General features: G+C 38.6%; 1 protein-coding gene across 6 annotated transcripts in view; it reads right to left on the reverse strand.

The window, feature by feature from the left end:
* The window catches only part of LOC105053459 (probable pre-mRNA-splicing factor ATP-dependent RNA helicase DEAH4), a 57,638-nt gene extending 43,259 nt beyond the window's left edge, over positions 1 to 14,379 (reverse strand). For 5 of the 6 annotated variants that reach the window (XM_073244227.1, XM_073244228.1, XM_073244229.1 and 2 more), the window contains exons 1-4: positions 13,996 to 14,379; positions 12,869 to 12,961; positions 12,660 to 12,764; positions 9,213 to 9,430 (exon numbers count right to left, since the gene is read on the reverse strand). In XM_073244227.1, the coding sequence (XP_073100328.1) occupies positions 9,213 to 9,430; positions 12,660 to 12,764; positions 12,869 to 12,961; positions 13,996 to 14,195 (616 nt within the window). In that variant the 5' untranslated portion in view covers positions 14,196 to 14,379. Of the gene's footprint in view, positions 1 to 9,212; positions 9,431 to 12,659; positions 12,765 to 12,868; positions 12,962 to 13,484; positions 13,750 to 13,995 lie in introns of all 6 variants that reach the window. The other variant, XM_073244232.1, reaches the window with a different exon arrangement.
* Between the last annotated feature and the right edge of the window lie 10,436 nt (positions 14,380 to 24,815).

The following is a 24,815-nucleotide window of genomic DNA, read 5'->3' on the forward strand; positions in this document are numbered from 1 at the left end:
CCTCCCGGTGCTCGAGCTTGGGGGCCCAAACTTCTCATTACCTTGAGGAAGTCGATTTTTTCTCGGTCTGTGTTGAGTTTCCTCTTAGAGACTGAGGATTTTTGATAAGAGTCTCCTTCCTCGTTGAGACGAGATCCCTTATGTCTTTGATGTAGTTTGTTTTTCCCTTATCACTGGTGTAGTTCGTCGCTTTCCCTTTTTATCTTCCCCTTTTTTTTTATATTTGGGCGAGAGTTTTCCCTCTGCTCTTAACGGGGTCGTGGGAGTGTAGAGGAGCCGTTGAGGAGGCTTTCCTCCTCGTCCGATCTTGATCGACCGAATCTTCGTTTGTGTCAGGACGAGGTTCTCCTCCTGTTTCCGACACAGTCAATTTCAGCTTATGTAAGGCGAGGTTCTCCTCCTATTCCTAAAGGCTGTGGGGGCACGTAAGGGCCGTTGCAAGGGCCTCTCCCCTCATCCGGTCTCTAGATAACCGGGCCTTCGACTTTGCTCATGTTAGGACGAGGTTCTCCTCTTGTTCCTAACATAGCTGTAGGGGCACATAAGGACCGTTGTAAGGGCCTCTCCTCCCATCCGATCTTTAAATAACCAGCCTTCGACTTTGCTCATGTTAGGACGAGATTCTCCTCCTGTTCCAAACATGACTGTGGGGGCACATAAGGGCCGTTGTAAGGGCCTCTCCCCCCATCCGATCTTTAAATAATCGGGTAGGACGAGATTCTCCTCCTGTTCCTAATATAGCTGTAAGGGCACATAAGGGCCGTTGCAAGGGTCTCTCCCCCCATCTGGTCTTTAAATAACCGGACCTTCGACTTTGCTTGTGTTAGGACGAGGTTCTCCTCCTGTTCCTAACATGCTTAGTTTCGATTATCGGAAGGAGCTACTCTGTGTCGTTATGAGCTCATGCCAAAAGAAAAGATATGCAAATATGAAAGAAACTTTTATTTAAGGCAAAGTTATTGGTAATACATTCGTAGATTTTTTGAATCCCATAGCCGCAGAAGGTCTGCTCCCCGTCAGGGTCCTCCAGAGATGGAGTTGATGATCCCAATTGGAGGCCGATCTTCAGCTGCTCCTCCTTCCTTGGCGGCTCCGGTTACGGCAGGGCCCTCGGCCGATCTTCCCTACCTTCAGGTCGGCGTCGAATGAATCTGTCGAGCCGACCTCGTCTGATGAACTCCTCGATCTCGTCTCGGAGCTGAATGCACTCCTCCGTGTCATGGCCGTGGTCATGATGATAGAGGCAGAACTTGTTAGGGTTGCGCTTTCCGGGTGAGTGCGCATCCTTTCCGGCCTCGGCAGCTGCTCCCTGACCTCCATCAATACTTGGGTTTTCGATGCGTTAAGAGGGGCGTAGCTGTGGAATCTTCCTGGGGGAGAGTCCCGCCGAACTCTGCGGTCCGGGCTTCTTGCTACGAGCCCGGGGAGGAGTCTGGACACGCTTGTGTCCGGAGGGAGTTCGAGAACGTGGCCGAACTTCACTCGGCCTTTTTTCAACTGCGGGCTTGCTGGAGTCTCCCGTCTGCCGCTCCTTCACGGCCTCCTCGTCCTTCATCTTGAAGGCTTCTTCTGCTCGGGCATATCCTTCGACCCGAGCCAGCAAATCAGTAAAGTCCCTGGGATACTTCTTTTCCAGGGAAAACAGAAGATCGTTCTTTTGAAGACCACCCTTCAGGATGGCCATCGCGACCGATTGATCCAAGTTCCGGACCTCCAACGCGGCGACGTTAAAATGGTTAACGTAAGCTCGGATGGATTCTCCCTCCTTTTGCTTGATGTTGATGAGGGACTCCGAATCTCTCCGGAGACGCCGGCTGCTGACGAAATGAGCAACTGATGGCTCATCTGATCAAAGGAGAAGATAGTACCCGACTTCAGTGCCAAGTACCAATTTCTTGCTGCTTTCTTCAAGGTAGACGGGAAAGCTCGCACAAGATGGCGTCTGGCGCACCATGGAGCAGCATCATTGTTTGGAAGGCCTCCAGGTGGTCAACCGAATCCGATGTCCCGTCGTAGCTCTCGAATTGGGGGAGCTTGAAGTTCGGCGGGATTGGCTCCTGCATGATCATCTGAGAGAAAGGAGGGTCAGTGCAGATGTCCTCACCGTAAGCAGTAGGAGCATAGCGGAGCTCTTCGATCCGCCGATTCATCTCTCGGAATCTTTGATCCAGGAGGTCCTCTCGACTGCGAGTCTCAAGGATCTTCTGGTGGAACGGAGGTAGGGACTCTCCGGAGATGGAATCATGATCGAATGGTGGGCTCTCCGCCTTCTGCTTCCCCTTTCCAGGGAAGACAGGGTGACTTGCCCAAGTGGACCACCCAGTCACCGGATTCTGGAACTCCGACGATGCTCTTTCCAGCCGCACTGATACCTGCGGCTGCTGCTGTATGGCCTGCACTGCTTCGGTGAGGCCCCTGACCTGCTGAACCAGCAAGTCAAACTGCTCCATGCCGACTGCCGTTGCCGGAGGAGCCTGGAGAACTGGAGACGAGGCCGGAGCTTGCGGAGCTCGCTGAGATCTGGCTGCGGAGTGATGGATGCCTTTCGGGGAGGCATCAGGTGGAGATCTGACAGAAGATGGAGAAGAAAATGTCAGAGAAGATGACCAGAGACAGTCCAGTTGAGCACTCCTTTAAGAACAAGGGTACTGCGAAGACACAGACCCTTCCTCCAGCACCAATTCTGTTGGTGCAGAATTCCGCCGACGTCGGAGAAGCTGGAGTTGAGATGACCGCGGCCGCCGCCGGGACCTGCAAGGAAAGTCTAAACCGAAGTTGGGGGTGCTCCGGCAAGACCCTCCAACGCTCAAGTTAGTACTCTGCTTCAACAGAAATGGAGCACTCAAATAAAATTTTGGCAGAGTTTCGAGATAGAGTTTAGAGCTTAGAGAAGAACGTATCTGGGGGTCCCTTTTTATAGACGGAAGCGTAACTGATTGACAGCACGTCTGTAACTGCCTGGTAGTGAGCCGTTCAGGGCCACGCGGAGTTTGTTATGGAGAGTAGTGGCGTTAGGGGGCCGTTCAGAGCCACGTGGAGTTTGTTACGGAGAGTGGAGTGGTGTCCGTTGTCACGACTTGCCAGAGAGTGGTGGAGCCACGCAGAATCCATTACAGAGAGTGGAGTAGGGTAGTGGCCATTGTCGTGACTTGCCCGAAAGTTCAGATCTGTCGGCTGAAGCTCGACTGGGATGTCTGATGAAGCGGAATGACTCTCTGTCTCATCAATCCAGGAAAAGCTCGGATGTTTCCGAGGTTGCTACGGGTCTACTGTTGTTGGATGCCTAGAGCGTTGATGCTGCAGACGGAAGTCATCTGCTGTAGAAGCTCGGACGGGGATTTTCTATTGGAGAAGTCCGGTTTCATGAGGAATCCGGCAGAGGGTCGTCCGACAGTGGAGTTCGGATGGCGCTGTGGAGGTTCGTCTGCTGGAGGAGTCTTGAGGACACTGGAGAAGGTCGAACGTTGGAGTTCGAGATTTCAATTCTGTCGTAGAAATTCGGACGGAGTCCGGCTCTTGTAGGAGGCTGAAAGGAGGCCGCTTATTGTAGAAGCTCGGTCGAAGATCGGTTGTCGTGGAAGCTCGGATGGAGATTTCTTATTGTAGAAGTTCGGAGTAGTGATCTGGCTGGTGGAGCCTGTCCCGTTGTAGAAGCTCGTCTGGGATCCATCCATCGTAAGAGCTCGGCTGGGATCCGACTATGAAGAAGCTCGACTGAAGTCCGTCTGTAATAGAAGTTCGGAAGGAATTCGTTTACAGTAGAAGCTCGGATGAAATTCGCTTACAGTAGAGATTCGGAGTAGACCGCCTGCAGTAGAAGTTCGGAGTAGACTGCTTGCGATAGAAGTTCGGCTGAAATTCGAAAGGCGATCGACCACCGTAGAAACTTGGATGGAGTCTGATTACTGTAGAAGTTCTGCTGCTGAAGAAGCTCGGTCATTGACGAAGTCCGGAGGAAGTTCGGAGTAAAGTCGTCTGTGGCCGGGAGAAGTCTGGAAGGGATTCGGAGAGTAGTCGACCACTGTAGAGAATCGGCTGAAAGTGAAGTTTAGAGAGCGTTTGGTGCAGTCCAGTAGATGAATGGAGAAGCTCATTGTCGGAGAAGTCCGGATGGTATTATGGAAGCTCGGACGGTCGGGGGATTCGGAAAGACGCCACACAAGGTCGGAAGCCGAAAAAGCCCTGGAAGGGTCGGCCTTTTACAAACTTCGGCTGGGGTTATTTTATACCCAATAGGGCATAATTCCTTATTTACATGCAATATCTTAGGTAGCTTAAATAATATTCACATAAATAAGTTTCTAGTAGGTTCTCTTTTCTAGTCAGTTTGTCTATATATTTTATGGTATTTAGTCTACTAAAGCCTTAGATCTAATTGACGTAACCTAGGAACCCAACTATACAATTGGCCTATCCAACTAACCTAATTGACCTAAGTAGGTAGACTAACCCATCTTGATGATAATAAATAGATGTGAGAGGGGCAAAGGAAAAGAAGGGTAGCTAGGCTAGACAAGCACATCCACATGCTTGCACACACAGAGGAGGAGGAGGAGGGAAACCTGGGCAAGGGTTTGAGGATCCTACTATCAATATACAGCAAGTATCTCTACCATGTGTCCTGTATTCAAGTTAAGTTTGTTTTGTTAAATCTCATTGTCACTATCAAGCCTATGTGTTGTTTTGAAATTTTGTTACCTACAGTCCTTTCAGAAATCTATAGTTTCAGAATCTGTTATCATGCATTTTGAATAAAGATATATTGAACTGCTGTATCTCTGAAACATTGATTTTAGAACTTCACTACAAAATGGTATCACTAAACCTTCACTCAAATCTTTCTAATGATAATTTGACATGGGTTCTATTCTAAAGGTCATTTGTTGTGAAAGAAAACTCATATTCTTTTGACTATGTGAAAAGTTTACTTGTTGAACTATGGAGTTCACTTCATCTATTTTTCAGATTAATTAGCGAGGGATATAGTATATATTTACAAAGAAAGAGACTTGGTGCTCCATAATTGATTTTGGATCGAGTGACTATTGAAATGACACCAAAAAATAGTAGTTTGCACTTTGCATTTTGTTTGTACCTTTGAGGGCAGGATTGGCGGAACCATCCCAAACCGTCTCGTTTGAGGTGTGCAAAACCATACCGGTGGTGGACCAAGATAGTCCCGGCCTTCAAAACGAGACACCAACAAAAAACGAGGGAGGGAGAAGAAAAGAAAGGAAGAGAGAGAGAGAGAGAGAGAGAGAGAGAGGAAAGGGAAAGGAAGGAATGAAAGAGGGAGAAACGGCCTCCATAGGCCGCCAGAGGGCCGCCAAGGCCACCTCTGTTGTTGCCAAGGCAATGGGAGTCGTCCCAATCTGACACAGCCGAGAGGGGAGAGGAGAAAGGGGGGAAGGGGGAAAAGAGAAGGGAAGGAAAGAGAGAGGAACAAATGACCTCCAGAGACTATCGAAGGCGCTGCAAAGGCAATGGGCCTCTGTTCGATCGAAACAGGAGCTTCGACCCCTATTTCATTTTTTTTATTTTAATTTTATCAGATGAAGTGGGCAACTCTGTTGCCGACTTTCCAATTATTTTTTTTTCCAATTTTTGATTTTCCATTTCCAAAGCCCCTATTTCAATTGAATGAAGGCCCACCACCTCAGCAGCACCTCCGGCGGCCTTCGGAGCCCTTTTCTCCCTCTCTCTTTCCTTCCTTCCCCTTCTCTCTCTCTTTCCCTTCTTTCCTTCTCTCCCCCTCTCTGCTACGTCGGATCGGGACGATGCTCGCTGCCTCAGCAGCGATGGCCTCAACGTCCTCTGGAGGCCATTTCTACCTCTCTTTTTCCTTCCCTCCCCTTCCCTCTCTCTCTTTTCCTCTCTTTCCTTCTCCCTCTCCCCCTCTCTCTGTGTCGGTTCGAGCTCAACATGAAATGGTACAAGAGCGTACTAAACCATACCACCAGTCGATTGGTCTAGGATCTGATACCGACACAGCAAACCTTGTTTGAAGGTATACTATTATGTAAAACAAACCACATTTAAGTTTTCAAGTGTATTTCATTTATAAGTCATGAATTATAATACATTTTTAGTTATGCTATGTTGGATTTAATGGTTTCTTTACATATTAACACAACTTTTGATCAGCTAAAACAAGGTTATGAAAATCGATACCGATGACCGTACTGATCACCAATCGGTTCGATATCCGTACTGACACACGGTACAGTAGGCATGCCGGCCAAATCAACATGCCAATTTTTTTAGAATTTTTTTTCATTTTCTTTTAAGGAGGTGTCCAATCAAATTTTACGGATTATTGAATATTTTGAAATCAAAATTGATATTTAGTGATATTAATTAATATTTGTATCACTCTAATACACTTTTAATCGTGTGTGACACAAATCTAAGTATGACATTATGTTATTTAGCATTCTAAATAATCAATACATGAAATACTACTTTTTTTTCCAAATTTAGACCTAGGCCAATATACATAAAATGCGTCAAAATTTTGATAAATAGGCACCAAATTTATGTCGAAAGTAGCTTGCAAATCCATAAATAATAATCTGAGTTTATAATTATTTTTTAAAATTTATTTTTTTATAATTTTTTATCTCAAATATATATTTTTAATTTAAAAAATTTTATACTTAACGAAAACTAATGATTTTAGTGTCATTGTGTAGATCATCCATAGATCTACAAAATATATTAAAATCATGCCAAAAAAAAAAACTTTGACATGATTTTTTCTTATTTTTTTATTTTTCATGAATCTAAAAAAAAAAGAGAGGAAGAGAGGAAAGAGAGCTAGGAAGGAAAACGTACCATTAACCCATGTTTTCCTAGAATTTTTCTGCTGCTCGCAGTGCTAAGAAGTGAGAAAGAGAAAGATTGAGAAACACAAAGAAGAAGTCTTTCAAGACTTCTTCTCTGTCTCAGACATAAAAACATCCCAACAAGAGCCAAACCGGATGATTCGGCTCGAAACAACTACGTACCGCCCAGTTCAAGCCCAAATCGTCCGATTCATGCTTGAATCGGGCAATTCATAATATTTGTTTTATTTTCGGATGCCAAAAATCAGATCTGAACCAATATAATTTGGCACCGATACCAAGCAGTTCGGGTCGATTTTCAAAACCATGAGTTCAAAACTTAAAACCGTCAACCAAAGATAGCCGAACCAGACTGAACCACCCGATTCGGCCTATGCCAAACAAAACTAGCATGAGATCGGGTCAGTTTAGCCCCTAAAATCGAAATGGGCACTAAACCGGTTCAAACTGGACAGTTCGGTTCAGTATCGAGCCGAACAAACCGGTTCAACCCAGTTCATGGAAAAGTGGCCAATTTTTCATTTAAAAGTGAGATGAGCAAGAAAGGCTCCCAGGCCTTCTCTTGCTCATTTCTCGTTCATAAACAAATCTTCCCCCTCCCCTCCACAACAAAAAAAAGAAAAGCCACAAAATAAGAAGAAATCAATGATTTAAGGTACGCAAGCTTCTCTCCCACCTCCCGTGCTCCCTTACCTATTTTTTTCATAGAAGATTGAAAATTCATAGATATTAGAAAAACAAAAGGAGATCATGCCAAGTAGGATGCAGCTGTAAATGACCTCTCATGTGAAGTAGGATCCATGGACATATCAGGTTCATACTCGTATTCTGAATCTTCTTATCCACAGCCATAGATAGCTTATGATCCATACAGATATAGATATGGTGTGTCCAAGACATCGTCTTCCCATGACTTCGATAATACATAGCCTGGAGCATCTTACGGATTGGATTTTACTACCGACATATTAGGATGGGCCCTTCCACCATCATATTATCGATCCGAGGATACCTTTTAGAGCCAAAGCTTCAACGAGAGATCTGAGACTAATATAAGATGAGTATATAAGACTACAATGCTGCTTGGTTAGAGGGATGGATTGATGTAGCTCCTAATATGCAAATAATCAGGATATTTACGAGCGACATCGGTACTCGACAAGATTCTAAATCTCGATATGTATTGATTAAATACATACAATTAACTGTATCATTTCATTCTTTATATCTTTTAATTGATTTGAGCATTTTAGAATTCAATAATACCTAATCCTTGTAAGATTGTCCCTAGGCTACTTGTAACTTATAACGTTGCCCCCTTTTGACAAAACATCATATCGAATTCAGATGTGCATTACACATGATTAAGGGTGTATCCGAGTAATACAAATATCAAATAACATCAACAAACATCAATTTGGGCTTAAAATCATTCAAAAAAACCTAAAAAGTTGATTAGATATCTTAAAAATCAAAAAATATTGAAAAAAATAAAAACAAAAAAAAAATTGGCATGCCTGTTTGGAACCAACACGCCTAGCCATACCATGTGTCAGTATGGCAGCGATTAGAACCGGTTGCTGACTAGATCCTGGTACCAATTCAGCTAACCTTGTTATCAACCCTTAGGATTCAAGTAAGTTCGAGAGCTAGGGCATGACAAGATCACACACCAAAATGTACTAGGTAGGAAGAAGCACCAAGAACCTAAAGAGTGCACAATCTCATGAAGAAGTCTGCAATCTGAAGCCTTTAATGAGAGATTGTGTACAGCATAGTGGTCATGAATTAAGTGAGAATCAATCTTCATATGCTTGGCTTTCTTAGAAAAGGCCATATTGTTGGCAATATAAACAGTAATATCTTCAGTCTTCACCAAAATAAAGAAAATAGCTAGAACAATGAAGACCATCTCATCAGAAAGTGGTTGTCAAAGCCAAACCACCTCACATGCAATATCTGTCACAGCATCGTACTTAACCTCAGCTATCGAGAAGGAGATAGTCCATTTGGCCCTATAAGATAATAACAGAGGCACCAAACAACACAATAACCACTGAGCAACCAGCAATCTAATTAGGAAACTCCTCCATAAACACTGCATGCTGAGACAACAAACTAGGCAGCTAAGGGACAGGAAAATTCAAATTTTAGTTACTGATTCAGGTCTTTCTTTGCAAATTCACATACTTTGGGGATTCATTCTTAGCTGAAAAAAATGTTTACCAAATAAATTCACAGGCTATACTAGGTGTCATCACATAAGTACCAGAGCTTTCAGCATCCTCCTTATCCAATAATCTACCAAAATCAGAAGGTTTGCATATCAGGGCAAATGATTTATTCGGATCAATAACGTAATCATACCAAGAGCAGTTTTAAGAGAAGATTCGACATAATTTGTGGGACGCTCGGTGCTGTACAACTTCTCCACAGGAAACAATGTCCCTGGGACATTCAACACAGGACAACCTGAAAAAAATCTTGATACCTTTACACCATCCAAGGTTGCCGAGGTGATAAGAACTTTTAAATTTGAAGAACGTGTCTTGATTAACCGTTTCATCAACCCCAGCAATATGTCACTGCCAAAGCATGGGTAGTTAGAAATTGACCACCTCTCATGTAATAGAGACGTGCAGCAGGAACTGACTCAAGACAAGAAACTATAAAATACTATTTAAATTTACACCACATAAATGACCGATTATCAATGATAAGCAAAGAGTGCCTACACAATGAGGTTCTGTTTGCAGAACAACTAAAACAAAAACTAACCTTGCTTGGCATTTTGGATGAGTCCACCAGTACATATTGTAAAGTTCACCCAGATGAAATAAAAAGAGAAGAAAAAGTGCATATGCAACATAATAGGAGGCAAAGTCAAGTATCACTAATGACAGCATGAACATATATCATGACAAAAAACTAGAATAGAACTTGCAAATGAGTCAAACCAACATAGACCTGAACCATCTAGATAACCTCCAATCAGACATGGCAAAGGACAGGATATGTGCATGCAACGAAAGGTTAAGGAGCAACAAGACTGACAATAGAACCGATTAAAGAACTAACAAACAAAATGGCCACAAAAATTCATACTATCAAGTTGCCATCAAGAATGAATTCCATGTGTACACAACAACTTAAAGTAGTCTGTCAAACTACATAACTGTGGCTTCTAAAGAACTACCTCAAATTAGACATGGCAAAGGACAAGATATGTGAATGCGATGAAAGGTTAAGGAGCAAAAAGACTGACAATAGAACTGATCCACTAAACTGAACTCTGTAAAAGATGAATCACATTTTGAGGAACTAGCAAATAAAATGGCCACAAAAATTCATACTATCAAGTTTCCATCAAGAATGGATTCCATGTGTACATAATAACTTAAAGTAGTCTGTCAAACTACATAATTGTGGCTTTTAAAGAACTAACCTCAAATTAGACATGGCAAAGGACAGGATATGTGAATGCAACGAAAGGTTAAGAAGCAAAAAGACAGACAATAGAACCGATCCACTAAACTGAACTCTGTCAAAGAAGAACAACTTTTTAAAGAACTAACAAATAAAATGGCCACAAAAATTCATACTATCAAGTTTTCGTCAAGAATGGATTCCATGTGTACACAATAACTTAAAGTAGTCTGTCAAACAACATAACCGTGGCCTTTAGTAGAAAATGTATCACCTATGAGAGAAGATGCACCCAAGATTAATTTTGTACATGCTATGCGATGTTAAATGTCAAAGCAAAGCCTAAAAAAAACACAAAGAAGCAAAAAAAGCAAAGCTGTCAATAGGTAAAAGGCAAAAAGCATAGTAACATATGCCCAAAAAGAAAATAAAAGCATCTTAAGACCTCTTAAGACCCTTGTACGGTCTTTAAGTACTTTTGATTTGGTATAAATGATGAGACGAGAGTTAGGAAGATGTCTCAGTCCCAGGTACAAGAAGAAAAATTAAAGTAACAGTCAGTAGAATCAATCATACAAGTACCTTTGATTTGGTATAAATGATGAGAAGCATTTAAATGAGGAGAGAACAGGACAGAGACAGGGGGAAATAGAATCAATCAATTATATAAGTAAACTGATCTCTTTTTTTTCCCATCATTATCTACAGCCAATATATATGACCAAACATGCAGCTTAACACTGCAGTAAATGACTTTCAGTGACCACATTATCCCTATTGGACTACTCAAGGAAAATTTTTGATGACCCAACTTATGATGACATTTGTAGTTCTTTTAAGTTTATAATAATCTGTTAAAACATGACAGTTTTAAACTGATTTAAGCAAACTTTTGATCACTCATAATAGTATGACACTTTCAGTACTCTTCAGTCATTAATAACCCGTGCATCATGACTCTTAAATCACTAACATTGACCAATTAAATTTAAAAGAATAGCATACATATAGCATCTCATGCATATTATCACCCCCAAGGAGTTATATGATCGCCTCTTATCACATTAGCACATTGTCACTACTACTTACAAACATAAGAAAATAGTAATGTTACAACCAAACAAATAATCCCTACTCATATAGCCAATCCTAACAACATCATAACAATTTTCCCTTAGTCAAAGAAAAAAGTCCTTTTGGAATGCATATGCAAACACAGAATTTCCACAATCATGCTTGTGTAGCATTTTCTCCATTGCAGATATCGAGTTCTCTTTAAACAATAGGAACTTGTCATGATACTGAATTTATAAGAAATTAAAATTGCAAATTTGTCAATAAGATGAAAGGCAAGAAAGCATACAAATTCATCTATTACATGTCAGATTAAGAGTCAGGAAGTAAATATATAGTTCCCAAATACAGGAGGAATAAGATAATATAGAGATCTCTTTCAGAATGAGAGGAAGTAGGAGAAGAAGAGTGGCAAAGATCAGAACGAGAAAAGAATGACTGGAAAGAGAATAATAAGAAAGAAAAGGATAAAGAGATGAAGATAGAAGGAAGAAACAAAGGTAAGCAGAAGAGAGGCAAATGTGATGAAAATAAAGCAAGCAAACACCTTTTTTCAACCATTAACTGTAACCAATATGTATCAGGACTGTTTATTCTTTAATTTCCCCAATTATCACAACATGACACTTGGACAACTCCTGATTACTCTTTAGTAAGTCATTCTATCATCACTACTAGATTTAACTTTCATGACTGTGTCATATCATGACACCATGACTTTTTCATCACTCTTAAGGACTTTGATCCATTAACACCATTAACTCTCAGACCATCAGTAATGACTTGTTACGTTTAGGAAGATGGCATATGATATATCATTCAGATGGTTACATTCCAAAAGGGCATACCTAACACATGACACACTATCACTGTTAAACACTAATGAAGGTAAATAAAATGCTGACAACTAAATAAACAAGGACTCAATAAATAGTCAGCCTTAATGGTGTGCTATTGACATACCACTTCAAGAGAACACCGAGATGGGGCATATAAGAGCTGCAGTTCCATTAGATAAGTGAATTTCTGTAATGCATATAGTACAATATAGTATACACATATAATAGGTATATGTGACATGCAGGAATAATTTCAGCACCCAATGTTCCATTCAATCCTCAAGACAAACATCCATCAATTCTAGAATTTTCTGAAGGGAAAAGGTGAAAAGCTAAATCATTTTTACTAGTTTCAAAATAAAATTACTAACATTGGAAGATATTAAAGCTACAAATTTGTAAGGACATTGAAAAAAAAAAGACATTGTCATAAGACAGTAAAAGATAATTAATGGACAAGTGTGATATGAAATACGTATTCAAACTACGTTCATGGGCTTCATCCAAAATAATGACCGAGTACTGCTCTAACTCTGGATTTGATAGACTCTCACGAAGTAGACAGCCATCTGTCAAATACCTGAGTGTTCCATAGCACAAAGGTTTATTCAAAATATGGCTCATATATCGGATCAATGTTACAAAAAAATGAAAGTTTCAAAAGGGCTAACTAAAATTTCTTACTTAATGCAGGTTCTATAAGAAGTTCGATCTTCGAAACGGATTGCATAACCCACTTCTTCACCAAGTTGAACACCAAGTTCCAGCGCAACCCTCCTACGAACAAAGAAGAGGTAATGCTCAAGTATGTACCCTAATAATATGTATTATGAAGTAATTGTTTATTGCCTCAATTCATAAAAATTTCCGATAGCAAGCAGATATAGATCCAATTTTCTAGAACTAATGACATGGCACAGGGAATGAAAAAAGTGAATGATAGAGGCACCACATAGCTTAATTAGGCAATCATTAAAACAAAGAAATTCTAAGCCATGTCATCTTTTTCCCTCCTCACCCTCATGTTCATATAATCTTTTCGAATGAAGTCACTGCTTTCTAGTTAGACATATTTTAGCTTCTAAAGTGGTAAGTAAATGGACACAAAACGACACATATATTGGTTACAAGTAATCTAATTTGTAACAACAGGACAACCATGATAAACTTTAGCAGAAGCATAGCGAGAAACTAAAGTGCTATGACTCTTCATGACTATATTTGAATGCATAAGAACTTCATATAGTGTACATCAGGTAAATAGATGCTAGAGATTACGATATTTGTAAATTGTCAGTACCTCTAGGTTGTGTGGAAAAAGAAAGGTTTGGACTAATATTGGATTGCATGAATGAAGAACATTAAATAATTGCATCAAATTTCCTCCATGTTGGTTAGTTTATCTCCCAAAGGATAAACCCTTCCCCCCTGCAGACACACCTCCTCTTTTTGTGCGTCTGTCTTTGCCATGATGCTAGCTGTAAGAAGTCATCTGATTGGTAGGGCAGCTCAACCAATCACTAGATATGATAGGCAAATGACATCTATTGCCTTGCAAAGTTAACCTGCATAAGTTGGTCATGATTCAGCTATCTCATTAAGTGCTTTGAGTAGATGTCCACTTTGAGGGTTGACCTTGGTAAGGTCTTTATACTAAATTAGTAAGACAGCTGCTGCAGATCGTTGAAGAAGACATATATGCATGTAAAGTAAGGAACTCTAGTTCTAAGTACGCAAGTCTTTCTGCAACGTAAGACAAAATCATGGGTTTTTAGAATTAAAACCATGATGAGGGGAAGGGAGCCTCTTACCTAGCGACAGACACCGCGGCAACCCTGCGAGGCTGGGTGACGGCAATCATCCCAGAACGGGTGTATCCTCTCCGGTGAAAGATCTGGGAGAGCTGAGTGCTCTTCCCTGAGCCCGTCTCGCCGATGATCACCACCACCGGGTTCTCGTCCACGGTCTCCACGATCTTCCCTTCGAATTCAAGAATCGGGAGCACCGCCATGGGTAAGGATAGATAGGTAGGAGGATCGACAAGCTCGGAGTAGGGAAGAGAAGAGAGGAAGAGGAGCTCGAAATCAAGAAGAGAATTAGGATTTTTGGAGGGCAAGAAGCTTCGGAGGGTTTCTGGGATCCCTCTGTCTCCTCCCTCTCAAATGGCGGAGAGAGTTAAACTGAGCAGAGGGACGTACAGGAGAAAAAGAGAGAGTTCATTACCCAAATAATATTAAAAAAAATTATTTATCAAACTAATATATTTTTTAATTTTTTTATCAAACTAATATAAATTTATAAAATATTATTTGAAATAATATTTTTTTTGATGAAAAATATCATTTTAAATAATATTTTATAGTATCCACGTCATCATCTCCCTATCTTTCATGGATCATCAAAAAAAATTTAAAATCATCATTTGAAATGGCATTTTTGAAAGTACCATTTGAAATGATATTTTTAAAATCATCATCTCAAATGACATAAATATATATTATATACAAAAAAAAAAAATCATACCTTCCTTCTTCCCCTTCTCCGACGGCGATCTCTGGCGGTGCTCTCCTTCTCCTCGACGATCTCCCTCTCTGACGGCGATAAGCCTCTCTTCCCTCCTCTCTTTCTCCTCTTTTCTCCCTCTTCCCCCTCTTCTCTCCCTCTGCAGGTGGCGGCCACCCCACCACCCCCTGGCCCCCAACCGATGGCAACCGCCCCCCCTCCCCACCTGCCACTCCCTTTTGGCCCGACAGTGGCCCTGCGCCCCCCCCCCCTCCTTGGCCCGACGGTGGCCCCCCCGATGGCAGCCGCCCCCCCACACCCCCTCCTTGGCCCGATGGCGGCCCTGCGCCCCCCCTCCTTGGCCCGGCGACGGCCTCGTGCCCCCCCTTTCCTCCCCACCTACCCTCCTTGGCCCGGCGGCGGCCGCCCCGACGGCAAGCGCCCCCCTCCCCACCCGCCCTCCTTGGCCCGATGGCGATCCCCCCCAACGGTGGCCCCCTTTGGCCCAGCGGCGCCCCCCTTTTGGCACTCTGCCGGCGGCAGCCACCCCCTCTCCCCACCCAAGGCCCCCGAGCGACGGTGCCACCCCCAGGCGGCGGCCCCCTTCCCCCAACCACCCCCCCTTTGGCCCTCTGCCAGCGGCCGCCACCTCCCTCCCCCCGCCCAAGGCCCTCGATCGGTGGCAACTCCCCCCAGGCGGCGGCGGCCCCCTTCCCCCAACCACCCCCTTGCTCTCTATTGGCAGCAGCTGCCCTCCTCACCCCCCTAGCGGGTCCCCCTCTCCGCCCGATGCCCTCCCATCATGGCACCCCCGGTCGGTGCCTTCTCGTCGACCCCCCTGCCCCACCACCACCACTCTTTTATTTTTTTTTTGCTTCATTATTATCATTATTATTATTTATCATTAATATTATTATTTGCTATGTTTTATTTAGAAATAGATTCGGACTTGATTCAAAAATGGATCCGAAGCTAATTTAAGAATTTTAAATATGTTGTATTTTATAGAACTGTAGACCCGTCAGTTGAACAATGTAGGATATTCTACGATATCCATACAAAATATATATTTAATTATATATTTTTGTATAGGTGCCATAAAATATATACATTGGTCAATTGATTGTCCAGTTTGGACAGTTTGAGAATTGTATTTAATCCTATAGATAATTATATTAATCAAACGATATGCAGAGAGTTCGAAAAATTTTCGAACAGTATTTTTCTTTAGTTCTCCTCACATATTTTCAGCTATGTGGAGAGAACTAAAGAAAAATACTGTCAAATTTTTTTCGGTCCCTATTGCGTATCGTTTAATTATTGTAATTAACTTATAGAATTGATGCAATTCCTGAATCACTATGACATTTGTAAAGAATAAGGTCATGATCGCCACCACTATTCTAGGATACTTCAACACACTTCAACTTCAAAGAGTGAAAGAAATTAAAGGCTCCAAAGATGCATTTTCAATATTATTTTATGTATTTCTGTGGGATTGTATTTTCAATGTTGTTTTATATTTAGAGATAAATTATATTGTGTGTTTAAGTTGTATTATGTTTAAAATATATTTCTCATAAAATGAATGGCTATCATATTTTTTATACTCTAATACATTTGAGATAATATCATTATTTTAGATTCATTAGCATGTTATTGCTTACGATCCGCGGCATCCAAGCTCTTGAGACAAGAGTATTCTTAAATTACAGGAGCATCATTGGTCACAGACTATTTTAGATAGCGACGTAAGCATTCCAATCCTACTATTACTATTTATATTTTTTATAAAAAAAATTATAAAGTCATATACGTTATCTAATTATTATATCTTATTGCAGGAGCCCAGACACCTTGGACTACGATGATCCAATGCTGACTTTTGAAGGACAGAGTACATTCCATCTAGAGTGTTAGATTATTTACGATATCTTAGATTCTATGGAGTGCATCTATTGATTGCATACAGATGGACGTTGGTTTTATTACTGTCTTGCTTAAGAGATAGCATCCATAGATATACACATTTCATCTTTCATTCGGTGAGGCGACCATCACGTTACAGGATGTCAGCATCCTTACCGGACTACTAGTTGATGGCGATCCAGTTACCGGAGTTGATCCCACACTTACTATTCCGGAGTGGTAGGCTTTGTGCTTATGATTGCTAGGGTTTGAGCCGACGCTCAATTTTTCGATCATTCATAACTCAGGATAGAGCGTTTGGATGATCGTTATCGATATTTTCACATTGAGGATGATGCACCAGAGGAGATGGTGCAGCAATATGTCAGGAGTCAGGTGCTGTTCTATTATCAGATACTTTATTGAACAATATGAAGTTGATATTTTTGTCATTATTGAAGGATTTAAACTTTGCTCGTAGGCTCAGTTGGGACAGTGCCATACTAGCTTGCCTGTACAGGGTTATGTGTCGGGATTCTTATGCTGACCAGAGTGAGATTGATAGTTATCTTGTATTATTACAGGTATGTGAATTAAAAATTTTTATTTTTAATATTTTATTGTAGCTCTGATTGAGTATATCATGTATGATTTTTTTAAAATTTACAGATTTGGGCATGGAAGAGGATGTCAACTATTAGTCCATTACGACGACAGTTGCTCGAGATACTACCAGAAAACATGATCCTGATGTTTCCTTCAGACTAGACGGACTGTTGGGATATAGATATAAAAATATTACTTTATTTACATGAAATTTAGTACTATTTTAAATTCGATAAAATTTATTTAATATGAGTAGACTGTCAAACAGATGGAACATTGCATTCAACGTTCATCACGTATCGATGAGAGTGGCACAGGTTTATAGGTGCCAGCTGGATATATTAGTTGATACACATAGAAGGATAAATTTGATTTATTTATAAATATCATTTTACAGTATTCATAATCTATTAAAATTTTAGCTTACTAATTTTTTTTTATTTTAACTCTATCAATTTTTGTGGGAGCCATATACAGATGAGATATTAACTATATTGCCGCAGATGTATACAGTTGGACATGACATATAGACTGCTAGGGTGTCACTTATTTATTTTGATGTGATGGAGTGATATTTTTTTGATCGTGTCATGTGGCAGTTTGGCCAGATTCGAGATATCCCAGAGTAGTTTGATACCAGTCAGAGACTTCATCATATTGATTGACGAGGGAGAGCTCGTATTGACTGACGTATCAGACATGCAGAGTATATCGCCATTTGGAATGTACATCGAGATCACATAGTTTATGGTGATCCCATTTTAAAAGACCGTTCATATACCAAAAACTACATGGCTTAGTTTTTTAGTATTACAGTGTGAGTTATTGGACAGCCTCGGTATATGAGGGTGAGAGTTCTGCTGTGCATCTTTTGATAAGACCACAAAAATTATACTTTATATCAATGTCTTTACTTCTAATAATTAAGATTGCAAAATATTTTATATAGTTCTGTTATATCTTTGTTTTATGTTTTACAGTATATTACTAATTTTATTTTTATTATGTAGACTGATTCTATGTCAGGTCTTATGTTGGACGTTCGTCGTGCTTTTATCTACGACCGATGAAGACGAGCGGATCCGGATACTGCGTGAGATAGAGAGAACAAGTTTGAAAATATTGGTGGCGATTGGTGTTGACCCAGATAGATGTGTGCATTGGTATGGAGCAGTCGATACGCTAGATATGAGATATACGTTGTCACCATACGTTCCACATATGCCATCACCACATATTCCTTAGATGTCATCACTACATGTTGCACAGATACCACCACCTTTTGATCCACAGATGGTAGGGCCTTCTTCCTCTTACATATCCCAGATGACATCATCAGGTACCAGTTGACCACATGAGTATGACATTTTCTTTTCAAATCCATCCGTATATCCAGATGAGGGGGTTGAGAAGGTCACTCAGCCTGTAGATACTCTGACAGCACCAGTTATTCCTGAGTAGTATGACCAACAGACCTCCACGGATATGGGGGAGGAGCCGTCACGGCAGATACAGGAGCAGGAATAGCCGTTAAGGACCTTTCTGAAAAGGTCCAAGTGACCACGGGCACCATGACTTCCTCGTGGGATTTTATATTTTTTAGATTTGTACTTAGTATTTTTGAACAGTTATTCTTAAGTAGTATGACCAGCAGACCTCCACTGATATGGGGGAGGAGCCGTCACAGTAGATACAGGAGCAGGAATAGCCGTTAAGGACCTTCATGAGAAGGTCCAAGTGACCACGGGCACCAGGACGTCCTTGTGGGATTTTGTATTTTTTAGATTTGTACTTAGTATTTTTGAAACTTTTATTGTACTATTTTTTATACACTTGATATTTTTATTCTATTTTATATTATTCATTATTATTTTTATCAAAATTATTTTAATTTCAAGTGATCGGATGTTATGTTTTGTAGACATAGATACACATAGTCTCATGTGTCTCAAAAGATTATGAGAGAAAAAGTTATGCTAAAAGGGCTATAGAAATTATAATACAAATAATAATAATATGTTGGGTAATTTAATTATATCTCTTGAAATATTCAAAAATAAGCTAAATCAGACAAGTCGGTGGGGAACCAGTAAAGTTCAGACTGATTTTTCGACAAATGAGATGAACCAGACCGCATTGGTACATCTCGATATAGTACGGACACGAATCGCTACGTACGGTGCGGTATGGACTGGTACAGATCGGTAATATATCGGTACAGTATGGTGTAGGCACCAACTGCTCGATGCGGTATGGTTTGGGTCGATATAGATCGGTACGGTATCGGTACGGGGATGATACGGATTGATTTTCTATTTTTTTGGGTCATTGAAGGGCTTTGAAAATATTATTTAAAATTAAAATTTATTTGATTTCAAAAATATCATTACAAATGATGATTTTTTTTATTTTTTTTTTAAATAATATTTGAAATGGCAATTTTGAAAATGCCATTTCAAATGACACTTTCAAAAATATCATTTCAAATGGTGATTTTAATTTTTTTTATCCATGGGGGATGGAGAGGTGGTGATGTGGGTACTATAAAACATCATTTTAAATGATATTTTTTATCAAAAAAATATCATTTCAAATGACGTTTTATAGATTTGTATTAGTTTGATAAAAAAATTAAAAAATATATTAATTTGATAAATAATTTTTTTAATATTATTTGGGTAATGAACTTGAAAAAGTGAAATCATCCATTTAGATTAAAAATTTAGATAAATTATAAAAATACATCCTCTACTTTAAATTAATTTCATTTATACTCTTATATTTTAAAATATATTAAACTGATCTTCCTATTTAATAAACTGTTCCAATATATTATATAATATGAAAATACTCCTCTCTTATTTGAAATAATTTCGATAGCAATCCTTCCGATTCCAAAGATTATTCCTTTTGTATTCCTTACTTCCATATTCTTTTCTCAAATGATGACCATGATCCTATCTTTTGTTCAAGTCAGATAGTCTCTCCTTCTCTATATATGAGTACAACAACCTCCTAAGGATCCAATTTTTCTCCACCATAGTGGTGAAGAAGGATTTTCTTCTCTTTTTTGGCCGGTAATGTCTTTTTTTTCAAATTTTTTTTTATAAAATCATAATTTTAGTGAATATTATATGCTTATTTGCTTGGCTAAACCTAAATTAAGATATCATGATTATAGATTAGAGATGGAATTTAGGCTTTTCCTTCCATGACAATATAATGCTATTGATTTTTGGATATGATATCATATTTTATTCTTTATTATTTACATACAATATTCATTGATATGTATTCTTTAATGGCTCCTTTTATCTATGGTCTCTATTCTAATTGTTTCACGATAATAAGAGATTGTGGTCTTTGTTATACACGTGCATAAATAATTGTTTTGAATTGATGTGGTCTCTTGTAAGTATTTTTTTTTTTAATTTGTGACCCTTTACTGTGGTCCTACCATAAACTTATATCGCATCATTTTTAATGCACAATAAAAGCATTCAAAAGTATCCAAACATGTTCAAATTCGATTGTTTAAGTATGAAATAATATTTTTGATATTTTAAAATGCATAGAATAGTGAAAGTAAGTTTTTAACCACTTTTTGAACTAATATTCAGTACTTTTTGGGCTGATATTTTACTTTTTTTTGGACTATTATTTGAGTTTGTTAACATTGGAAGCATCAAAATTCATTTTGGACTTATATTTTTAGTTTGTTAAACTTTTTCAATACCTAATAACTCTATTTTAGTTTTTTAAAATAAAAATTGAAGTTGTGTATATGAACTTCATATATCACTTTTTCATTATTATAGGGATGGACAGTGATTTTTTACTGTACAGATCCACTGTGCTAGATCAATCAAGCACCATATGAACTATTACTATAGTAGAGGGTTCGTCAAATACTTGATAACTATAACCCAGATAGATTTAATATTATAGAGCTGGAGAATATGTTGGGTCAATTAGGATATATAAATTATATCCAGTTTTAGTACCTCGTGCTTGGATGGATGTTTGAAAATGGCTTGAGAAAATTAGGATGCGAGCAAATATTCTATAGATATTGTCTTCCATAAGAGAGACTGATACAGTGTAAGTACATATGGAGCACCAAGAGGATGCAGTTACTTATGCCACTGCTGGTGCCAGTCAAGAAGCTACTACAGCTATTGCAGTAATGCCTTCAGTTACTATATCTCCTCTAATTATTGTAAAGATGCCTCCTTAAGGAGATAGTGAGAGTTAGTTAGTAGGTGTCAAGCTCACTACTTAGAAATGCCCACCATCAAAGAAACAGCTACATCCACACCAAAGATTTAAATCAAAAGAGTAGTAGTAAAAAAGGTTGACGTAAGAAGACCGCCTATATTTGAAAAGTCTAAAGATAATCGAAAACTAAAAAAGGTTACAACTGCCACTTCGAAGTCTATACTTAGCAATGGCAGCTGAGTGATGCATTATTTAGTCAGCTAAATGAGTTAGACAACAATAATAATGATCTATTTGATTAGTATGCAAACAAAAATATTATCGATAAGGAGTTAAGATTAGCGGTGGCAATCGGATTGAGTCGATTTAAATGGGCCAAGTCAGATGTGGATCGGATCAAAAAATTTTAATCTTGAAATTGGCTTGTTCATTAAACATGTTAGAATTTACAACCCAAATCGAACATGTTTAATAAACTAATAATCCGACTTGATATATTTAATCTATTTATCAAATGAATAACCTATTAACCCAACCCAACCTGATCTGCTCAATCTGTTTAGTAAATGAATAATCTATTGGTCCAACCAACCCAATCGGACCTGTTTAACTTATTTAAATCAAAATCTATTAGCCCAACCTGATCTAATCCGACCCAACCTATTTAATACATCAAATAGCAAAAAAATAAAAATCTAAATATAAAAAATATTGCAATAAATTTTTTTGGATAGCATTTACATTCAAGAAGCATCTACATTCAATCTTTTTTTCGGAGGCTACAATTTACATTCAATTTTTACAAGAAAGTAAATACTTAAAATATTTCAAAAATCTTATATAATATTTATATTCAAAATTAGGTATAATGAATAGAATTCAGCATATTAGCCCAAAAAATATATTAATTTCTGTCATAATAAATAGAAATATAATATAACAAACTTTACAATAACATGCCAATATAATTGGCAACATGCAAAACTGGAGAAGACCTTGATCTCAAGATTCTCTGCTTTTTGCCTATGAGTATGTGACCATTAGAGTTGGACACAAAAATTTAAACAAAATATATTGCATAGAATAATTAGGATACAGTCATACAATAGATAACCTTAAACTAAACAAAGTATTCAAGACTATAATAAAATTATAATCTAAAATTGTAAAATACGCATATCTAAAAATTAATTTCATCATGAAATAAGAACCTAAATTATAACCACCATATAATTATCCACCATCATAAGTCCATAAGTTTATTGACAATATGCATAGTCAAACAAAAAAAGTCCTAAACTATGATAATATTTATACTCAAACAAAAACCAAAAAGGAGTTCAAACAAAACACAATATAATAAGATAATATATTCAATAAACATGAGCAATACAATCTAAAAAAATATCTGGTCATGATTCATCTTATTATAGGTTGGCATCAACATTGGATGAGCATTGAGTTGATTGGGCTTTATTAATAGAACTTGAGTTTATCACATCTTCTTCAATCTTATCTAACTCAGGTTACAAAATATGTAAATTAAAATATTGCAATAGTTAATAATAAGCATATTTAAAATATATAGCATATTCAAAAATATATAGCAATACTAATATATAGCATATACCTTGACTTTCAAATATCAAATCTCGAGTGCAAATCAATACCTCAATAATATCCGGTTTAAATAAATTATGGCACTTATCAAGTACTCGACCATCAATGTTAAAAGTAGATTCAGAGGTGCTGTAGATATTAGAATAATTAAAATATCATAAATTATATGAAAAGTCCTGGATATCAAAATTGCTTGGCCTTCAAAAAATTTAGGATATCAATATTAGACTTCCTATCAACTCTAGACTCATTCAAATATAATTCTAATTGAAACTTTTATGTAGTATTTACAAAAACAAACCTTTCAAATATATGGAAGTCCTACATTATTGAAAAAAAGAATTAATTATCAAAAATAATACTATATACTAGTATAATACATTTATTTTAGTTTTAAATTATCTTAAAAGCATCTAATTTTATAAATAGTTCAAAAGCTTCATGAGAAGTACCACTTTCTATGTCTCCATGAGTTGATATGCTACTTAAAGCTTTAGAAAAAGCTAGCATATATTGATTGAAGAGAGAAAATATACAATTATGGATGCACATGCTCTCGGTGCAACCATATCTCTTGAATTTTTATAACAATACTTAACAAACTAAAGTTTGTACCAAGGATCCAAAATGACTGCCATTATCATGATTAAACTATGATGTAACCAATATTTTTCAAATTTTTCATACATCTGTCGCATCATTCTTTACATGAAAGTATTTATATTCTGCATCTCTTACCGCAAAGTAAGCTCGATTAAGAAAATTTGACAAAAATATAAGTTCAATGTAGTATATTTAACTTCTAAAAATATTAGAGTAGCATCATAGAACATACTCAACAACTTGCTAATCTTTTCAACTTTTTTCTAATCCTCTTCAAATGGACAATGCTTATAATTAGAGTCATTTAATTATAAATGAAGAAATGCACGTGGGTAAAAAAGAGTACTCTCTAATATCAAAAAAGTACAATCCCATCTTGTAGAAATATCTTGTCTCAAACTTTTTTCTGCTTACTCATTTAACACATTCCAAAAATTTTTATTTTTGAACTTGTAAACCTCTCACATATTTAATACTTTCGCGAACCTTAAAGATAAGTTTATCTATCCCCTTTAATCTCTTTTACACAATTAAGTTAAAATATGAATACAATATCGAACATGAAAAAACTCACCATCCGAGAAGGTGATGGCTCCTTCGGTCTTTATCTCGATTGGGTCCTTAGGTCCTCCTGATCCACTGCTATGCTGCCCCCTAGTGATGGTGTTTATCACTCCAGCCGCTGGTTGGTTCTCCATGGGCTCTCCTTGTTGAGGGGGTTTTGGCAATCGAGGTGGTCTCGGCTCAGCCTTGTGCTGCTCTCTTCTGTGCCTAAGGAATCTATCCAATAACCCACATGGATGAACTTCTTGATCTCATCTCGAAGCTGGATATATTCTTCTATATTGTGGGCGTGGTCATGATGGTAGAGGCAGTATTTGCTTGGATCGTGCTGCTCCAACCCGATCTGCATTCTCCTTGCTTGAGGTAGCTGCTCCCTTATTTTCATCAATATTTGTGCTCTAGGGATGTTCAAGGGAGTGTAGTTGGTGAACCTTCGTGACGACGACATGTGTCGTTGACCTCTAGAGGGACTTCTGGGTCATTGGTTGCGAGGAGTTGTGGATTGCTGACATCAAGGTGGAGTCTTGGATCATTGCTGATCTTCTCACCTTGACAAGATTTTTTTATCTTTTCCTCCCTTCTTTTCTTTAGGTGTAACATTAGCTGAGGT

This window comes from Elaeis guineensis, chromosome 10 (genome assembly GCF_000442705.2).
Source record: "Elaeis guineensis isolate ETL-2024a chromosome 10, EG11, whole genome shotgun sequence".
NCBI classification, from domain to species: Eukaryota; Viridiplantae; Streptophyta; class Magnoliopsida; order Arecales; family Arecaceae; genus Elaeis; species Elaeis guineensis.